General features: G+C 46.9%; 1 protein-coding gene across 5 annotated transcripts in view; it reads right to left on the bottom strand.

Annotated features, from left to right (window-relative positions):
• The window catches only part of LOC117731773 (zinc finger C3H1 domain-containing protein-like), a 40,153-nt gene that overhangs the window by 7,381 nt on the left and 10,582 nt on the right, over nt 1-22,190 (bottom strand). For all 5 annotated transcript variants that reach the window (XM_034534134.1, XM_034534135.1, XM_034534132.1 and 2 more), the window contains exons 11-29: nt 19,669-19,787; nt 19,450-19,593; nt 19,189-19,363; nt 18,750-18,878; nt 14,522-15,121; nt 14,332-14,441; nt 11,290-11,421; nt 11,097-11,218; nt 10,913-11,014; nt 10,706-10,834; nt 6,329-6,506; nt 3,473-3,659; nt 3,195-3,383; nt 2,887-3,124; nt 2,708-2,813; nt 1,700-1,898; nt 1,509-1,603; nt 1,325-1,429; nt 841-945 (exon numbers count right to left, since the gene is read on the bottom strand). In XM_034534134.1, the coding sequence (XP_034390025.1) occupies nt 841-945; nt 1,325-1,429; nt 1,509-1,603; nt 1,700-1,898; nt 2,708-2,813; nt 2,887-3,124; nt 3,195-3,383; nt 3,473-3,659; nt 6,329-6,506; nt 10,706-10,834; nt 10,913-11,014; nt 11,097-11,218; nt 11,290-11,421; nt 14,332-14,441; nt 14,522-15,121; nt 18,750-18,878; nt 19,189-19,363; nt 19,450-19,593; nt 19,669-19,787 (3,164 nt within the window). The remainder of the gene's footprint in view (nt 1-840; nt 946-1,324; nt 1,430-1,508; nt 1,604-1,699; nt 1,899-2,707; nt 2,814-2,886; nt 3,125-3,194; nt 3,384-3,472; nt 3,660-6,328; nt 6,507-10,705; nt 10,835-10,912; nt 11,015-11,096; nt 11,219-11,289; nt 11,422-14,331; nt 14,442-14,521; nt 15,122-18,749; nt 18,879-19,188; nt 19,364-19,449; nt 19,594-19,668; nt 19,788-22,190) is intronic.

Below are 22,190 nucleotides of genomic sequence, written 5' to 3' on the forward strand. Positions count from 1 at the left end.
ACCAAATATAAGTGAACAACTCTAAAAACACAATTCAGCCTTTCATTCAGTCAGATAACATTGAACAAACTGTATAGAATACCTTCAATTTCCATGAGTTAAATATCTTTGCCTCATGAACATTTTAAAGAGGAGTTATAAGTAATGCAAAGTGGTCTGTTATCATTAAACTTTAAAACAACCTCAGTCAACTGTTCTCTTTTTTTTTGCGGTCGCCATGGCAGAAATGATTCGAGAAGGGTTCGGATGCAGAGCCAGATAGCATCATGCTGCGTTCACACCAAACGCGAGGCCAATATTCGCAACGCTTTACTCGCGTGCGTTTTGTCGCCCGACAAGTTGTGCTGCGTTCAAAGTCAATGCACAGGCGCGGTAGACGCGAAAAGGGGGCGTGGCTTATCTCCGTGGCTCGTCTCCGTAAAAACAGTTAGAATTTCCGCCGTTCACCACGGTCAAAATAACCGCTAGTTCTGCTTTATACTTGTTGAGGACATCCCATAAACGTGGGAACATCTAACGCCCTGGTGTCTGGGTTCATAACATCACCCGTAGGCTCACACCGCTCGGGGAGTTCCACCGACTCCGTCTGGATAACTTCCAGCGCTGCTAGAGCAGCAGCAGCCCAACGGGCGGAGCATCTCAACGCTGATTGGCTGGAGAGTTGCGAAACGTTTGGTGTGAACGCCCCTTTAGAACGGTGCTGCCACCGTCTGGTGAAAGGAGGAATTACATCTTTACATTTGTATGATTTATTTATTCTGACAGAGCTATAACTAACACATTATAAGACCGAAGCTGCGGGCCGTATGAAATCTAGACAGTGAACATGAAAACACTCACTCCATCCAGAGTTTGTGGAGCTCCTCCAGCTGCATGGCTGATCCCAGTGCTCTCTCGAAGGCGTCCACCGTCTCGTCCACAGAGCCGTGGAGCCACTGCCAGCGACTGGACACACAACCAACACAATAAGTACACTTTAACCTGATTCATAAACAACATGTCATGAGTTTCTGTCGACTTTTGATCGATCTCTCTCTCTCTCTCTCTCTCTCTCTCTCTCTCTCTCTCTCTCTCTCTCTCTCTCTCTCTCTCTCTCTCTCTCTCTCTCTCTCTCTCTCTCTCTCTCTCTCTCTCTCTCTCTCTCTCTCTCTCTCTCTCTCTCTCTCTCTCTCTCCCTCCCTCTCCCTCCCTCTCTCTCCCTCCCTCCCTCCCTCTCTCTCTCTCTCTCTCTCTCCCTCTCTCTCTCTCTCTCCCTCCCTCTCTCCCTCCCTCTCTCTCCCTCCCTCCCTCTCTCTCCCTCTCTCTCCCTCTCTCTCCCTCTCACCAGTGGATGAGATGTAGGTAGGGCATCTGCTGGCCGAGCTGCTCCTGAAGCTCCTTGATGATCGGCCCTCTCAGCAGCTCCTCATTGGGGAAACCAAGGATGTGTCTGAAGGGACAAAACAACCAACTGTAACTCCTCAAAGTCCTCAATATGTTCACCGTTCAGTTCAGTGGCGGTTACTCACCGCAGAACGTCCACCGGCTTCTTCTGACTCTGTTGGTCCTCACACAGCGACAGGATGAACCCTCGGAACAGAGGAGCGATGGCACTGGACTTCTCCTGTTGGACAACACGTAAACACATGGACCTTCATTTTCTCTGCACTAGTTAGACCAGGGTGAAGCTGATCATGTGACCCTGACCACCTGGGCTCACCTGAGCCATGAGGAACTTGCAGGAGTGGTAGAAGACGTCGGCGTTGTTGGGACACTCTGCCAGAGCGTGAAGCCACATGCTGACCGCCTTGTCTGAATGTCCCTTCCTGATGTGGAGCTCGGCCAGATCGTCTCTCAGAGCGCAGGACTCTGGGCGGAGCTCCAGCAGAGACTCCACCAGAGCTACGCCCTCATCAAACCTGCAGGGACACAACATGTTCAGTTTATTTTCTATAGTCCACTATCACAAATTACGAATTATCCTCAGAGGGCTTTACAGCCTGTACACATACGACATCCCTGACCTTTGACCTCGGATCAGGAAACAGAAAAAAAAAAACTTTCAGGGTAAAAAAGGGAAGAACCCTTCTGGAGAGCAACAGAGGAGGATCCCTCTCCCCGGATGGACAGATGAATAGATGTCATGTGACCAGATGAACAGAGTTACATAAACTCATGTAGAGCACCAAGCAAAAGTACTTACATTACTACTGATACATTTACAGTAACAACTTCATAAGCAGTGTTCACATTTACAGAACATAGTTTACAGCAGGGAAGTTAACTCACTCAACAGTTCACAGAAATATAAAAAATAAACGTTGAGCTAAACTCAGCTGGTCCACCTTAAAAGGTCAGTCCACCTTAAGTGAACCTAAAGTATACCTGCATACCAAAACTACCTGCTCCATAAACTGACAACAGAGCAAATCCTCCTCCGCTCCAGTGCATTTTGGGTTATAAAGAGGAGCTGTGGATAATAATAAAATTACATTTATTTTGGTTTCTTCAGTTCCTGATGTTTATTATTTGGATCATAGATTCTTTTATATTATCAGACCAATGTAAAGTTGTGTATTAATACTCCAGCTGAGTATTGGTGATAAGCATCATGACATGATGGTTCAACCGTTTTAGTAACAACATCTGGATAGTCAGTGAAGAGTGAGCATCTTTCCCAATAGAACAGCTGTGTTGTGTCTACATGGTGGATCTCACGCCTCCTCACCTCTCCAGCAGCTGGTAGAGGAAGACGAGGTTGGTGTGAAGAGGAAGGCAGACCAGCGTCCTCTGGCTCGGAGACAGAGCCTCATCGGAGCACTGATGCACGGCGTCTGAAGGGAAGCAGAGGAACGTAGTAGACGGAGAACAGACAGAAGAGCTGAAAGGACTGGCCTTTGTCTCTACCTCTAAAGAGAGCCACGAGGATGTGCAGCGGCGTGCTGACGTCCTGCGGCGTCCTCCAGGGCAGCAGGAAGGACTCTCTGCTGACCAGCCGGGACGGACCGGACTCCTCCGGGTCCAGCAGGCCGGCCGGCAGCCGATCGAACTCCGTCAGGTGGATGTAGGAGAGCCACACCAGCGCCCGGTCGCCGGCCGTCAGGTGCTCGGCGATGCTCCTGTCACGGGCTGACTTCAAGGCGTTCTGCACACAAACACAACCTTCACCTTCACGTCCACCATCTCGGACAGACCGAGTATGGCCCTCCACTCACCTGGAGAATAGCCAGAGCGCTCTCCATGCGGCCCGTGAACAGGTTGAGCTGGACTCTGTAGAGCAGAGCCTCCATCAGTTGGAAGGACAGCCGGTCGGTGACCAAAGGAGACGCTTCAGAGACCAGGAAGAGCAGCAGGCGGTCACAGACATAGTCCTTCCCCTCAAATGAGCTCTCCAGCTTTAGATACTAAGAGGAAGACACGGTTATCATGGCCGCCAGGGTCTGAGAGGAACCGCTCTATTATTATATATTCATCAGATAGAAATCTTTCTTACGTTCCACCACACTTGGTAGTTTGGAGCGTGTTCCACAGCCATTTCACACATCTCCTGGACCTCCTCCCTGCTTCCCCGCCTTGAGAACAGGGACAGATAGTGGCTCCACACCTCAGGGTTCTCACAGTTACTCTCCAGAGCTCGTGACAGTGTGTTCAAGGCTGCTTCCAAACACTCTGCTGCGGACCTGCAGAGGAACATGAGGTTCTCATGTTACCGAAGTATAAAACAGACTTGCAGAGGAACATGAGGTTCTCTTCTTACAGAAGTATACAACATTTGCTGATAGTTAGGGCTGAATCAGGTTTGCCCTGGTCCAGCCCCTTGATATGCTGCTATAGGCTTATAGGCTGCTGGGGGATGTTTTAGGATACACTGAGCACCTATCTCCTCTTCTCTCTCTCCTTATGGATGAATTTACATCTCTCCATTGCACCTTATTAACTCTGCTTCCTCCCCGGAGTCGTTGTGACTTCACATCTCATAGGGTCCATTGGACCTGGAGGTGTCTGATGCTGGTGAGCCGGCCTCCCATTGGCCCTGCTGATGCCCCGCCCCCCCCTCCTCTCTACCTCCTTCTGTTTCATGGATTGGAGTTCCATTCATACATTGTCATATTCATGTAATGTGTTTATGTAACTCTGTAACTCTGTTCATCTGGTCACATGACATCTATTCATCTGTCCATCCGGGGAGAGGGATCCTCCTCTGTTGCTCTCCTGAAGGTTTCTTCCCTTTTTTCCCTGTCAAAGGTTATTTTTGGGGAGTTGTTCCTGATCCGATGTGAGGTCAAAGGTCAGGGATGTCGTATGTGTACAGATTGTAAAGACCTCTGAGGAGAGTTTGTCATTTGTGATATTGGGCTAAACAAAATAAACTGAATTGAATTGAAAATACAGGAACATGAGGTTCTCATCTTAAAGAAGTATACAACAGACCTGCAGAGGAACATGAGGTTCTCATCTTACAGACGTAAACAGACCTGCAGAGGAACATGAGGTTCTCATCTTACAGAAGTAAACAGACACAGGAACATGAGGTTATCATCTTAAAGAAGTATACAACAGACCTGCAGAGGAACATGAGGTTCTCATCTTACAGACGTAAACAGACACAGGAACATGAGGTTATCATCTTAAAGAAGTATACAACAGACCTGCAGAGGAACATGAGGTTCTCATCTTACAGACGTAAACAGACCTGCAGAGGAACATGAGGTTCTCATCTTACAGAAGTAAACAGACACAGGAACATGAGGTTCTCATCTTACAGAAGTAAACAGACACAGGAACATGAGGTTCTCATCTTACAGAAGTAAACAGACCTGCAGAGGAACATGAGGTTCTCATCTTACAGAAGTAAACAGACAGAGGAACATGAGGTTCTCATCTTACAGACGTAAACAGACCTGCAGAGGAACATGAGGTTCTCATCTTACAGAAGTAAACAGACACAGGAACATGAGGTTCTCATCTTAAAGAAGTAAACAGACACAGGAACATGAGGTTCTCATCTTACAGAAGTATACAACAGACCTGCAGAGGAACATGAGGTTCTCATCTTACAGAAGTAAACAGACACAGGAACATGAGGTTCTCATCTTACAGAAGTAAACAGACCTGCAGAGGAACATGAGGTTCTCATCTTACAGACGTAAACAGACCTGCAGAGGAACATGAGGTTCTCATCTTACAGAAGTAAACAGACACAGGAACATGAGGTTCTCATCTTAAATAAGTAAACAGACACAGGAACATGAGGTTCTCATCTTACAGAAGTATACAACAGACCTGCAGAGGAACATGAGGTTCTCATCTTACAGAAGTAAACAGACAGAGGAACATGAGGTTCTCATCTTACAGAAGTAAACAGACCTGCAGAGGAACATGAGGTTCTCATCTTACAGAAGTAAACAGACACAGGAACATGAGGTTCTCATCTTAAAGAAGTAAACAGACACAGGAACATGAGGTTCTCATCTTACAGAAGTATACAACAGACCTGCAGAGGAACATGAGGTTCTCATCTTACAGAAGTAAACAGACAGAGGAACATGAGGTTCTCATCTTACAGAAGTAAACAGACCTGCAGAGGAACATGAGGTTCTCATCTTACAGACGTAAACAGACCTGCAGAGGAACATGAGGTTCTCATCTTACAGACGTAAACAGACACAGGAACATGAGGTTCTCATCTTAAAGAAGTAAACAGACACAGGAACATGAGGTTCTCATCTTACAGAAGTATACAACAGACCTGCAGAGGAACATGAGGTTCTCATCTTACAGAAGTAAACAGACCTGCAGAGGAACATGAGGTTCTCATCTTACAGAAGTAAACAGACCTGCAGAGGAACATGAGGTTCTCATCTTACAGAAGTATACAACAGACCTGCAGAGGAACATGAGGTTCTCATCTTACAGAAGTAAACAGACCTGCAGAGGAACATGAGGTTCTCATCTTACAGACGTAAACAGACCTGCAGAGGAACATGAGGTTCTCATCTTACAGAAGTAAACAGACACAGGAACATGAGGTTCTCATCTTACAGAAGTAAACAGACACAGGAACATGAGGTTGTCATCTTACAGAAGTAAACAGACACAGGAACATGAGGTTCTCATCTTACAGAAGTAAACAGACACAGGAACATGAGGTTGTCATCTTACAGAAGTAAACAGACACAGGAACATGAGGTTCTCATCTTACAGAAGTAAACAGACACAGGAACATGAGGTTGTCATCTTACAGAAGTAAACAGACACAGGAACATGAGGTTCTCATCTTACAGAAGTAAACAGACACAGGAACATGAGGTTGTCATCTTACACAAGTAGAGAACAGATCAGAACTCACGTTTCGTTCTGATTGAGGTACTTGAAAGCCAACTTGATCCACAGCTGAGTGTCTCGGGGACTCTCCAGGACGCTGGTCTCCAGGTTCGAAATGTCGTCCGTCTCACTGATAAAATAACGTTTGTCCTCCGATGTGACGCAAACGTCCAGAGCAGACTGGCTCGTCCTCGAAACGCCGTCTGGAAAAGAGACAGAGGTCACATCGGTGTTCAGGGTTTATGTAGAACAGTACAACCAATCCCCTTATTGAACCACCATTTTAACTCTTTAAATGACAGTTTGGTTGGTTTACAGAGTGATCTCTATAATACAGTAGTGATGCCCCTAGTGGACACCAGGAGAACAACATGTATTATCTCTATAATAGTGCAGTGATGCCCCTAGTGGACACCAGGAGAACAACATGTATTATCTCTATAATACAGTAGTGATGCCCCTAGTGGACACCAGGAGAACAACATGTATTATCTCTATAATACAGTATTGATGCCCCTAGTGGACACCAGGAGAATAACATGTATCATCTCTATAATACAGTATTAATGCCCCTAGTGGACACCAGGAGAACAACATGTATTATCTCTATAATAGTGCAGTGATGCCCCTAGTGGACACCAGGAGAGCAACATGTATTATCTCTATAATACAGTATTAATGCCCCTAGTGGACACCAGGAGAACAACATGTATTATCTCTATAATACAGTATTAATGCCCCTAGTGGACACCAGGAGAGCAACATGTATTATCTCTATAATACAGTATTAATGCCCCTAGTGGACACCAGGAGAACAACATGTATTATCTCTATAATACAGTATTAATGCCCCTAGTGGACACCAGGAGAGCAACATGTATTATCTCTATAATACAGCAGTGATGCCCCTAGTGGACACCAGGAGAACAACATGTATTATCTCTATAATACAGTATTAATGCCCCTAGTGGACACCAGGAGAACAACATGTATTATCTCTATAATAGTGCAGTGATGCCCCTAGTGGACACCAGGAGAGCAACATGTATTATCTCTATAATACAGTATTAATGCCCCTAGTGGACACCAGGAGAACAACATGTATTATCTCTATAATACAGTATTAATGCCCCTAGTGGACACCAGGAGAGCAACATGTATTATCTCTATAATACAGTATTAATGCCCCTAGTGGACACCAGGAGAACAACATGTATTATCTCTATAATACAGTATTAATGCCCCTAGTGGACACCAGGAGAACAACATGTATTATCTCTATAATACAGTATTAATGCCCCTAGTGGACACCAGGAGAACAACATGTATTATCTCTATAATACAGTATTAATGCCCCTAGTGGACACCAGGAGAACAACATGTATTATCTCTATAATACAGTATTAATGCCCCTAGTGGACACCAGGAGAACAACATGTATTATCTCTATAATAGTGCAGTGATGCCCCTAGTGGACACCAGGAGAACAACATGTATTATCTCTATAATAGAGCAGTGATGTCCCTAGTGGACACCAGGAGAACAACATGTATCATCTCTATAATACAGTATTAATGCCCCTAGTGGACACCAGGAGAATAACATGTATTATCTCTATAATACAGTATTAATGCCCCTAGTGGACACCAGGAGAACAACATGTATTATCTCTATAATACAGTATTAATGCCCCTAGTGGACACCAGGAGAGCAACATGTATTATCTCTATAATACAGTATTAATGCCCCTAGTGGACACCAGGAGAGCAACATGTATCATCTCTATAATACAGTATTAATGCCCCTAGTGGACACCAGGAGAACAACATGTATCATCTCTATAATACAGTATTGATGCCCCTAGTGGACACCAGGAGAACAACATGTATTATCTCTATAATAGTGCAGTGATGCCCCTAGTGGACACCAGGAGAACAACATGTATTATCTCTATAATAGAGCAGTGATGTCCCTAGTGGACACCAGGAGAACAACATGTATTATCTCTATAATACAGTATTGATGCCCCTAGTGGACACCAGGAGAACAACATGTATTATCTCTATAATAGTGCAGTGATGCCCCTAGTGGACACCAGGAGAACAACATGTATTATCTCTATAATAGAGCAGTGATGTCCCTAGTGGACACCAGGAGAGCAACATGTATTATCTCTATAATACAGTATTGATGCCCCTAGTGGACACCAGGAGAACAACATGTATCATCTCTATAATACAGTATTAATGCCCCTAGTGGACACCAGGAGAACAACATGTATCATCTCTATAATACAGTATTAATGCCCCTAGTGGACACCAGGAGAATAACATGTATCATCTCTATAATACAGTATTAATGCCCCTAGTGGACACCAGGAGAACAACATGTATCATCTCTATAATACAGTATTAATGCCCCTAGTGGACACCAGGAGAACAACATGTATTATCTCTATAATACAGTATTAATGCCCCTAGTGGACACCAGGAGAGCAACATGTATTATCTCTATAATACAGTATTAATGCCCCTAGTGGACACCAGGAGAGCAACATGTATCATCTCTATAATACAGTATTAATGCCCCTAGTGGACACCAGGAGAACAACATGTATTATCTCTATAATACAGTATTGATGCCCCTAGTGGACACCAGGAGAACAACATGTATTATCTCTATAATAGTGCAGTGATGCCCCTAGTGGACACCAGGAGAACAACATGTATTATCTCTATAATAGTGCAGTGATGCCCCTAGTGGACACCAGGAGAACAACATGTATTATCTCTATAATAGTGCAGTGATGCCCCTAGTGGACACCAGGAGAACAACATGTATTATCTCTATAATAGTGCAGTGATGCCCCTAGTGGACACCAGGAGAACAACATGTATTATCTCTATAATACAGCAGTGATGCCCCTAGTGGACACCAGGAGAACAACATCTATTATCTCTATAATAGAGCAGTGATGCCCCTAGTGGACACCAGGAGAACAACATGTATTATCTCTATAATACAGTATTAATGCCCCTAGTGGACACCAGGAGAACAACATGTATTATCTCTATAATAGTGCAGTGATGCCCCTAGTGGACACCAGGAGAACAACATGTATTATCTCTATAATAGAGCAGTGATGTCCCTAGTGGACACCAGGAGAACAACATGTATCATCTCTATAATACAGTATTAATGCCCCTAGTGGACACCAGGAGAACAACATGTATCATCTCTATAATACAGTATTAATGCCCCTAGTGGACACCAGGAGAATAACATGTATCATCTCTATAATACAGTATTAATGCCCCTAGTGGACACCAGGAGAACAACATGTATTATCTCTATAATACAGTATTAATGCCCCTAGTGGACACCAGGAGAACAACATGTATTATCTCTATAATACAGTATTAATGCCCCTAGTGGACACCAGGAGAACAACATGTATCATCTCTATAATACAGTATTAATGCCCCTAGTGGACACCAGGAGAACAACATGTATCATCTCTATAATACAGTATTGATGCCCCTAGTGGACACCAGGAGAACAACATGTATTATCTCTATAATAGTGCAGTGATGCCCCTAGTGGACACCAGGAGAACAACATGTATTATCTCTATAATACAGTATTAATGCCCCTAGTGGACACCAGGAGAACAACATGTATTATCTCTATAATAGAGCAGTGATGTCCCTAGTGGACACCAGGAGAACAACATGTATCATCTCTATAATACAGTATTAATGCCCCTAGTGGACACCAGGAGAATAACATGTATCATCTCTATAATACAGTATTAATGCCCCTAGTGGACACCAGGAGAACAACATGTATCATCTCTATAATACAGTATTAATGCCCCTAGTGGACACCAGGAGAACAACATGTATTATCTCTATAATACAGCATTAATGCCCCTAGTGGACACCAGGAGAACAACATGTATTATCTCTATAATACAGTATTGATGCCCCTAGTGGACACCAGGAGAACAACATGTATCATCTCTATAATACAGTATTGATGCCCCTAGTGGACACCAGGAGAACAACATGTATTATCTCTATAATAGTGCAGTGATGCCCCTAGTGGACACCAGGAGAACAACATGTATTATCTCTATAATAGAGCAGTGATGTCCCTAGTGGACACCAGGAGAACAACATGTATTATCTCTATAATAGTGCAGTGATGCCCCTAGTGGACACCAGGAGAACAACATGTATTATCTCTATAATAGTGCAGTGATGCCCCTAGTGGACACCAGGAGAACAACATGTATTATCTCTATAATAGTGCAGTGATGCCCCTAGTGGACACCAGGAGAATAAGACGGGGATCCGAGTCATCAGTTGCATCTCATTCCATTAAACTCGTCTGTCCTCACCGTGTCTCCTCGTGGTCAGGTGTCCTCCTGCCGACTCGTCCTCGCTCTCGTCCTCCGGGCTGAAGCTGCTCTGTGCCGCCGCCGTTGGTCGCCACGTCCTTGTGTCTTTACAGGTGGTGAAAGGAGGGACTGAAGGAGGACAGACAGGTCAGAGGTCACGTTACCGGATGACGATGATGAGAGTTAAGAGACGAAAAGGTCCCTCACCGTGTCGCTTGCTTTCGTTCACTTTGCTGACGAGGAGAACGGCCTTCTGGTCGACACCCATCCGGTCTTTGTTTGTGCCGAACAGCTTCTTCATGTACTTTTCTACAACAAGATAGAAACATGTGAAGGGGCGTCCCACCGACTGGACCACTCGTGTCCAAGAACACGTCATTCTGAGGCCGACCTGTGGAGACCGCCACGTCCTCGTCCAGGCTGAGATCAGAGCACCCGATGAGAGGCAGGTTGTAGGACAGGATGTCCTGGAACAGCTGGTTTCCAGTCAGAGTGCAATTCCTCATGTGTTGCCTGCAGAGACCAGAGACATGAAACCACCAGGGACCAAATGAAGAGCAAAGAAGAGCGGAATCCGTCCTCACCATCTGCACTCGTCATCGTTGCAGGTTCCAGTGAGGTCAAAGCGGCAGAAAGTCCTCCGGCCTTCTATCGAGTTACTGTAGGAGACGGAGCTCAGAGACAACTTCTCCTTGGTCCTGTAGTACGGACTGAACCTGGGACAGAGACCACAAGAGACATGTTTATCAGGCCCACATCTAGAACTGAGACCACAAGAGACATGTCCATCAGTCCCACATCTAGAACTGAGACCACAAGAGACATGTCCATCAGTCCCACGTCTAGAACTGAGACCACAAGAGACATGTCCATCAGTCCCACATCTAGAACTGAGACCACAAGAGACATGTCCATCAGTCCCACATCTAGAACTGAGACCACAAGAGACATGTCCATCAGTCCCACATTTAAACCTGAGACCACAAGAGACATGTCCATCAGTCCCACATCTAGAACTGAGACCACAAGAGACATGTCCATCAGTCCCATATCTAGAACTGAGACCACAAGAGACATGTCCATCAGTCCCACATCTAGAACTGAGACCACAAGAGACATGTTTATCAGGCCCACATCTAGAACTGAGACCACAAGAGACATGTCCATCAGTCCAATATCTAGAACTGAGACCACAAGAGACATGTCCATCAGTCCCACATCTAGAACTGAGACCACAAGAGACATGTCCATCAGTCCCACATCTAGAACTGAGACCACAAGAGACATGTCCATCAGTCCCACATCTAGAACTGAGACCACAAGAGACATGTCCATCAGTCCCACATCTAGAACTGAGACCACAAGAGACATGTCCATCAGTCCCACATCTAAACCTGAGACCACAAGAGACATGTCCATCAGTCCCACATCTAGAACTGAGACCACAAGAGACATGTCCATCAGTCCCACATCTAGAACTGAGACCACAAGAGACATGTCCATCAGTCCCACATCTAGAACTGAGACCACAAGAGACATGTCCATCAGTCCCACATTTAAACCTGAGACCACAAGAGACATGTCCATCAGTCCCACATCTAGAACTGAGACCACAAGAGACATGTCCATCAGTCCCATATCTAGAACTGAGACCACAAGAGACATGTCCATCAGTCCCACATCTAGAACTGAGACCACAAGAGACATGTCCATCAGTCCCATATCTAGAACTGAGACCACAAGAGACATGTCCATCAGTCCCATATCTAGAACTGAGACCACAAGAGACATGTCCATCAGTCCCATATCTAGAACTGAGACCACAAGAGACATGTCCATCAGTCCCACATCTAGAACTGAGACCACAAGAGACATGTCCATCAGTCCCATATCTAGAACTGAGACCACAAGAGACATGTCCATCAGTCCCACATCTAGAACTGAGACCACAAGAGACATGTCCATCAGTCCCACATCTAGAACTGAGACCACAAGAGACATGTCCATCAGTCCCACATCTAGAACTGAGACCACAAGAGACATGTCCATCAGTCCCACATCTAGAACTGAGACCACAAGAGACATGTCCATCAGTCCCACATCTAGAACTGAGACCACAAGAGACATGTCCATCAGTCCCACATCTAGAACTGAGACCACAAGAGACATGTCCATCAGTCCCACATCTAGAACTGAGACCACAAGAGACATGTCCATCAGTCCCACATCTAAACCTGAGACCACAAGAGACATGTCCATCAGTCCCACATCTAGAACTGAGACCACAAGAGACATGTCCATCAGTCCCACATCTAGAACTGAGACCACAAGAGACATGTCCATCAGTCCCACATCTAGAACTGAGACCACAAGAGACATGTCCATCAGTCCCACATTTAAACCTGAGACCACAAGAGACATGTCCATCAGTCCCACATCTAGAACTGAGACCACAAGAGACATGTCCATCAGTCCCATATCTAGAACTGAGACCACAAGAGACATGTCCATCAGTCCCACATCTAGAACTGAGACCACAAGAGACATGTCCATCAGTCCCAAATCTAGAACTGAGACCACAAGAGACATGTCCATCAGTCCCACATTTAAACCTGAGACCACAAGAGACATGTCCATCAGTCCCACATCTAAACCTGAGACCACAAGAGACATGTCCATCAGTCCCACATCTAAACCTGAGACCACAAGAGACATGTCCATCAGTCCCATATCTAGAACTGAGACCACAAGAGACATGTCCATCAGTCCCACATCTAGAACTGAGACCACAAGAGACATGTCCATCAGTCCCACATCTAGAACTGAGACCACAAGAGACATGTCCATCAGTCCCAAATCTAGAACTGAGACCACAAGAGACATGTCCATCAGTCCCACATTTAAACCTGAGACCACAAGAGACATGTCCATCAGTCCCACATCTAGAACTGAGACCACAAGAGACATGTCCATCAGTCCCACATCTAAACCTGAGACCACAAGAGACATGTCCATCAGTCCCACATCTAAACCTGAGACCACAAGAGACATGTCCATCAGTCCCATATCTAGAACTGAGACCACAAGAGACATGTCCATCAGGCTCACATCTAAACCTGAGACATGTCCATCAGTCCCACATCTCGAACTGAGACCACAAGAGACATGTCCATCAGTCCCACATCTAGAACTGAGACCACAAGAGACATGTCCATCAGTCCCACATCTAGAACTGAGACCACAAGAGACATGTCCATCAGTCCCACATCTAGAACTGAGACCACATGTCTCTTGTGGTCTCAGTTCTGATGTTTATCAGTCCCACATCTAGAACTGAGACCACAAGAGACATGTCCATCAGTCCCATATCTAGAACTGAGACCACAAGAGACATGTCCATCAGTCCCATATCTAGAACTGAGACCACAAGAGACATGTTTATCAGTCCCACATCTAGAACTGAGACCACAAGAGACATGTCCATCAGTCCCACATCTAGAACTGAGACCACATAGATAAAACATGTCTTGTTATTGTGGTCATTGGTGTCCTAGGGATGCCCAGAGGGGACCAGGTGGTACGTGGTCTCATACAGGAGGATGAGTGAGATAGATGAACTAATGTACCTGTAAGACCTGAAGACCAGCAAAGGACTGTGATAGGGTCCGTAGGGGACAGGCTTCAGCTCTGAGCTCCCCGATTGGCTGCTGGCTGCGTCCGCCTCCAGTGAGACCACCTGCAGAGAGACAGTCGACTCGTTTCATATTCAGAATCTAGAACATGGAAACAAAGACTGTTTGAAGATGTGCTGCTCACCTGTCCAGTGGGGGGGCCGAGGACTTGTCCCCCCACCGTCTGCAGCTCCTTCTGCAGCAGCTCCCCCAGCCGGGCCTGCTGCTGGTATCGAAGCTTCAGGGCCTCCAGGTCCAGCCCTGCAAACATCTCAGCGGGAGGCCTGGAGCCAGCCGAGCCTTTAGCCAGTTTGGAGTCCTTGGCGGGGGTGGAGCTCAGCTGCTCCAGGTGGGGTTTGGTGAAGGAGCTGCTGGACTGACGGAGGGAGTTCCGGCGGCTCGCTTTAGGGGGCGCAGGTTCCACCTCGTGATCGTCGGCCTCAGGGACGTCTTCGCTGTCCAGGGTGAGCTTGTCCTGGGTGAGGTCGTGTAGTGAGGGCTGGGGCAGGGGGAAAGAGGTGGGGGGAGGCGGGGGCTGGCTCTGAGGCTCGGGGGGGGCGGAGGCCGGTTGGGGGGGCTCTGCTGGGGCTCCTCGGTTGCACATGGCCTGGGTCTCCTTCAGCTTCTGGATCTTCAGAGCGTACTCAGACTCCAGCTGCTGCAGACGCTGCTTCTGAGCGATTAGCTCGGCAAAGTGACGCTCCGATCCACGAGGAGCTCCGTCAACTCGCTGCAGCTTACTGGGCTGAGAGGACATGAGAGACAAGGACAGAGGGGTATAAGACATGAGGACTAAAAAAGACATGGACATGACAGAGATATAAGACATGAGGACATAAGAGAGGTATAAGACATGATAGAGAGGTATAAGACATGATAGAGAGGTATAAGACATGAGGACATATGAGAGGTATAAGACATGATAGAGAGGTATAAGACATGAGGACATATGAGAGGTATAAGACATGATAGAGAGGTATAAGACATGAGGACATATGAGAGGTATAAGACATGATAGAGAGGTATAAGACATGAGGACATATGAGAGGTATAAGACATGATAGAGAGGTATAAGACATGATAGAGAGGTATAAGACATGAGGACATATGAGAGGTATAAGACATGATAGAGAGGTATAAGACATGAGGACATATGAGAGGTATAAGACATGATAGAGAGGTATAAGACATGAGGACATAAGAGACATGAGGACAGAGGGGTATAAGACATGAGAGACATATGAGAGAGGTATAAGACATGACAGAGGTATAAGACATGAGGACATGAGAGGTACAAGACATGAGGACATGACAGAGGTACAAGACATGAGGACATCAGAGAGGTATAAGACATGAGGACATGACAGAGGTACAAGACATGAGGACATGACAGAGGTACAAGACATGAGGACATCAGAGAGGTATAAGACATGAGGACATGAGAGGTACAAGACATGAGGACATGAGAGGTACAAGACATGAGGACATGAGAGGTACAAGACATGAGGACATGACAGAGGTACAAGACATGAGGACATGAGAGGTACAAGACATGGGGACATGACAGAGGTACAAGACATGAGGACATCAGAGAGGTATAAGACATGAGGACATGACAGAGGTACAAGACATGAGGACATGACAGAGGTACAAGACATGAGGACATCAGAGAGGTATAAGACATGAGGACATGAGAGGTACAAGACATGAGGACATGACAGAGGTACAAGACATGGGGACATGACAGAGGTACAAGACATGAGGACATGACAGAGGTACAAGACATGAGGACATGAGAGGTACAAGACATGAGGACATGACAGAGGTATAAGACATGAGGACATGACAGAGGTATAAGACATGAGGACATGAGAGGTACAAGACATGAGGACATGAGAGGTACAAGACATGAGGACATGACAGAGGTACAAGACATGGGGACATGACAGAGGTACAAGACATGAGGACATGACAGAGGTACAAGACATGAGGACATGACAGAGGTATAAGACATGGGGACATGACAGAGGTATAAGACATGAGGACATGAGAGGTACAAGACATGGGGACATGACAGAGGTACAAGACATGAGGACAGAGAGACATGAGGACATGACAGAGGTACAAGACATGAGGACATGACAGAGGTACAAGACATGAGGACATGACAGAGGTATAAGACATGAGGACATGAGAGGTACAAGACATGAGGACATGACAGAGGTATAAGACATGAGGACATGACAGAGGTATAAGACATGAGGACATGAGAGGTACAAGACATGAGGACATGACAGAGGTATAAGACATGAGGACATGACAGAGGTACAAGACATGAGGACATGACAGAGGTACAATACATGAGGACATGACAGAGGTATAAGACATGAGAGGTACAAGACATGAGGACATGAAAGGTACAAAACATGAGGACATGACAGAGGTATAAGACATGAGGACATGAGAGGTACAAGACATGAGGACATGACAGAGGTACAAGACATGAGGACATGACAGAGGTATAAGACATGAGGACATGACAGAGGTACAAGACATGAGGACATGACAGAGGTACAAGACATGAGGACATGACAGAGGTACAAGACATGGGGACATGAGAGGTACAAGACATGAGAGGTACAAGACATGAGAGGTACAAGACATGAGGACATGACAGAGGTATAAGACATGAGGACATGACAGAGGTACAAGACATGAGGACATGACAGAGGTACAAGACATGGGGACAGAGAGACATGAGGACATGACAGAGGTATAAGACATGAGGACATGACAGAGGTATAAGACATGAGAGGTACAAGACATGAGGACATGACAGAGGTATAAGACATGAGGACATGACAGAGGTATAAGACATGGGGACATGACAGAGGTATAAGACATGGGGACATGACAGAGGTACAAGACATGGGGACATGACAGAGGTATAAGACATGAGGACATGACAGAGGTACAAGACATGAGGACATGACAGAGGTACAAGACATGGGGACAGAGAGACATGAGGACATGACAGAGGTATAAGACATGAGGACATGACAGAGGTATAAGACATGAGAGGTACAAGACATGAGGACATGACAGAGGTATAAGACATGAGGACATGACAGAGGTATAAGACATGGGGACATGACAGAGGTATAAGACATGGGGACATGACAGAGGTACAAGACATGGGGACATGACAGAGGTACAAGACATGAGGACATGACAGAGGTACAAGACATGGGGACATGAGAGGTACAAGACATGAGAGGTACAAGACATGAGAGGTACAAGACATGAGGACATGACAGAGGTATAAGACATGGGGACATGACAGAGGTATAAGACATGGGGACATGACAGAGGTACAAGACATGGGGACATGACAGAGGTACAAGACATGAGGACATGACAGAGGTACAAGACATGGGGACATGAGAGGTACAAGACATGAGAGGTACAAGACATGAGAGGTATAAGACATGAGGACATGACAGAGGTATAAGACATGAGGACATGACAGAGGTACAAGACATGAGGACATGACAGAGGTACAAGACATGAGGACATGACAGAGGTACAAGACATGAGGACATGACAGAGGTATAAGACATGAGGACATGACAGAGGTACAAGACATGAGGACATGACAGAGGTACAAGACATGAGGACATGACAGAGGTACAAGACATGAGGACATGACAGAGGTATAAGACATGAGGACATGACAGAGGTATAAGACATGAGAGGTACAAGACATGAGGACATGACAGAGGTATAAGACATGAGGACATGACAGAGGTATAAGACATGGGGACATGACAGAGGTATAAGACATGGGGACATGACAGAGGTACAAGACATGGGGACATGACAGAGGTACAAGACATGAGGACATGACAGAGGTACAAGACATGGGGACATGAGAGGTACAAGACATGAGAGGTACAAGACATGAGAGGTACAAGACATGAGGACATGACAGAGGTATAAGACATGAGGACATGACAGAGGTACAAGACATGAGGACATGACAGAGGTACAAGACATGGGGACATGAGAGGTACAAGACATGAGGACATGACAGAGGTATAAGACATGAGGACATGACAGAGGTATAAGACATGAGGACATGACAGAGGTACAAGACATGAGGACATGACAGAGGTACAAGACATGAGGACATGACAGAGGTATAAGACATGGGGACATGAGAGGTATAAGACATGAGGACATGACAGAGGTATAAGACATGAGGACATGACAGAGGTATAAGACATGAGGACATGACAGAGGTACAAGACATGGGGACAGAGAGACATGAGACACTCTCTCCAGGTCTACTACTCCCTCGTGTGTTGTCTCACCAGAGTCTGGTTGGAATCTGCTCTGCGTTTGGACCCCCTGCTTGCAGCCAGCTGAGCCTGAGCAAGGTCTTGCTCCAGGCGTCCAGACAGACTCTTCTTTATGGACACCCGGTGCTCAACACGATGCACCTGTTGGGACAGGAAGCAGGTGACTCAGGGTTGTGTTAATGATCGTTGAAGAAAGAAGAAAGACTTTTATTGACCCCCGTGGGTAAAGTCTCTGCATTGACCCATCCTTAGTTATTAAGGAGCAACTGGGGGTTCAGTGTCTTGCTCAAGGACACTTCAACATGAACTCTGGGGAGAGCGGGGATCCAACCGGGTACCTTCTGGTGACGGGACGACCCCTCATCCCCATGAGCTACAGCCGAACCAAATTAGATACATTCAGGACTACAGACGTCTCTTTCAGGTTCTGAACTAGTCCCTCACGCCTCACCTGCTCCTGCAGCTTCTTCAGCAGCGTCTTGTTGGCGCTGACGATCTTCTCGGACGCCTGCAGCTGCTCCCGGAGCTTCACCACTTTGGCCTCGGCAGCTTTCAAAGAGTCTCTCTTCTTCAGCTCCTGGTGGAGCAGATGTTTCAGGACGGCCTCGTCCCTCTGCAGCAGCTCTCTGAGACACACAGAGAGAAAGACCATCATGGACCAGGTCCACCTGTGGACTCCATGAACGCTAAGGACCAGCTCTGAGGGTCTCACCTGTGCTTGTTGAGTCTCTGCTCTGCCTCGGTCACTCTCAGCTCCGCGGCTGCTTTCACCGACGGGTCCGGCACCGAGTCGGAGACGGCAGGGGACAAAGCGCTCCGAGGACTGTGGACCTTCATTATCTTCTGCTTCTCCCTGCTGCAGGAGGACAAAGACACGGAGGGTTGGACGTGTCCACAGAGATGTGGGCGTGTCTCTGGGCACCGTCTTTACCTGGCGATCTCCTCTTTGAGCAAACGGTACTCGGCCCTCTTGTCTTCAGGTAAGGCCTCTGGTGTCCTGACCGGGTTGTTCTCCTTCTCACAGCCCGACGCCGCTTTCGGCTTTGCTGCCTGAGAACCACCACAATGATTAGTCATTGGTCATTCACCAACACCAGTCATTGGTCATTCACCGACGCCAGTCATTGGTCATTCACCAACACCAGTCATTGGTCATTCACCAACACCGGTCATTGGTCATTCACCGACGCCAGTCATTGGTCATTCACCGACACCGGTCATTGGTCATTCACCGACGCCGGTCATTGGTCATTCACCGACACCGGTCATTGGTCATTCACCAACACCGGTCATTGGTCATTCACCGACGCCAGTCATTGGTCATTCACCGACGCCAGTCATTGGTCATTCACCGACACCGGTCATTGGTCATTCACTGACGCCGGTCATTGGTCATTCACCGACACCGGTCATTGGTCATTCACTGACGCCGGTCATTGGTCATTCACCAACACCGGTCATTGGTCATTCACTGACGCCGGTCATTGGTCATTCACCAACACCGGTCATTGGTCATTCACCGACACCGGTCATTGGTCATTCACCAACACCAGTCATTGGTCATTCACCAACACCAGTCATTGGTCATTCACCAACACCAGTCATTCACCAACACCAGTCATTGGTCATTCACCAACACCAGTCATTGGTCATTCACCAACACCAGTCATTGGTCATTCACCGACGCCAGTCATTGGTCATTCACCGACGCCAGTCATTGGTCATTCACCGACACCGGTCATTGGTCATTCACTGACGCCGGTCATTGGTCATTCACCGACACCGGTCATTGACCGACACCAGTCATTGGTCATTCACCGACACCGGTCATTGGTCATTCACTGACGCCGGTCATTGGTCATTCACCGACACCGGTCATTGGTCATTCACTGACGCCGGTCATTGGTCATTCACCAACACCGGTCATTGGTCATTCACCGACACCGGTCATTGACCGACACCAGTCATTGGTCATTCACCGACACCGGTCATTGGTCATTCACTGACACCGGTCATTGGTCATTCACCAACACCAGTCATTGGTCATTCACCAACACCAGTCATTGGTCATTCACCGACACCGGTCATTGGTCATTCACTGACGCCGGTCATTGGTCATTCACCAACACCGGTCATTGGTCATTCACCGACACCAGTCATTGGTCATTCACCAACACCAGTCATTCACCAACACCAGTCATTGGTCATTCACCAACACCAGTCATTCACCAACACCAGTCATTGGTCATTCACCAACACCAGTCATTGGTCATTCACCAACACCAGTCATTGGTCATTCACCGACGCCAGTCATTGGTCATTCACTGACACCAGTCATTGGTCATTCACCAACACCGGTCATTGGTCATTCACCGACGCCAGTCATTGGTCATTCACCGACACCGGTCATTGGTCATTCACCGACACCGGTCATTGGTCATTCACCAACACCGGTCATTGGTCATTCACCGACACCGGTCATTGGTCATTCACCAACACCGGTCATTGGTCATTCACCGACACCGGTCATTGGTCATTCACCGACACCAGTCATTGGTCATTCACCAACACCAGTCATTGGTCATTCACCGACACCGGTCATTGGTCATTCACCAACACCAGTCATTGGTCATTCACCAACACCAGTCATTGGTCATTCACCGACGCCAGTCATTGGTCATTCACCGACGCCAGTCATTGGTCATTCACCGACGCCGGTCATTGGTCATTCACCGACGCCGGTCATTGGTCATTCACCGACACCGGTCATTGGTCATTCACCGACACCAGTCATTGGTCATTCACCGACACCGGTCATTGGTCATTCACCGACACCAGTCATTGGTCATTCACCAACACCAGTCATTGGTCATTCACCGACACCAGTCATTGGTCATTCACCAACACCAGTCATTGGTCATTGACCGACACCAGTCATTGGTCATTCACTGACGCCGGTCATTGGTCATTCACCGACACCGGTCATTGGTCATTCACCGACGCCAGTCATTGGTCATTCACCGACACCGGTCATTGGTCATTCACCGACGCCAGTCATTGGTCATTCACCGACGCCAGTCATTGGTCATTCACCGACACCAGTCATTGGTCATTCACCAACACCAGTCATTGGTCATTCACCGACACCGGTCATTGGTCATTCACCGACGCCAGTCATTGGTCATTCACCGACGCCAGTCATTGGTCATTCACCAACACCAGTCATTGGTCATTCACCAACACCAGTCATTCATTGGTCTCACCTGTCCTCTCTGATCGTGTCTCACCTGTCCTCTCTGATCATGTCTCACCTGTCCTCTCTGATCGTGTCTCACCTGTCCTATCATGTCTCACCTGTCCTCTCTGATCGTGTCTCACCTGTCCTCTCTGATCGTGTCTCACCTGTCCTCTCTGATCATGTCTCACCTGTCCTCTCTGATCGTGTCTCACCTG

The sequence above is a fragment of the Cyclopterus lumpus genome, chromosome 6 (genome assembly GCF_009769545.1).
Source record: "Cyclopterus lumpus isolate fCycLum1 chromosome 6, fCycLum1.pri, whole genome shotgun sequence".
NCBI lineage: Eukaryota > Metazoa > Chordata > Actinopteri > Perciformes > Cyclopteridae > Cyclopterus > Cyclopterus lumpus.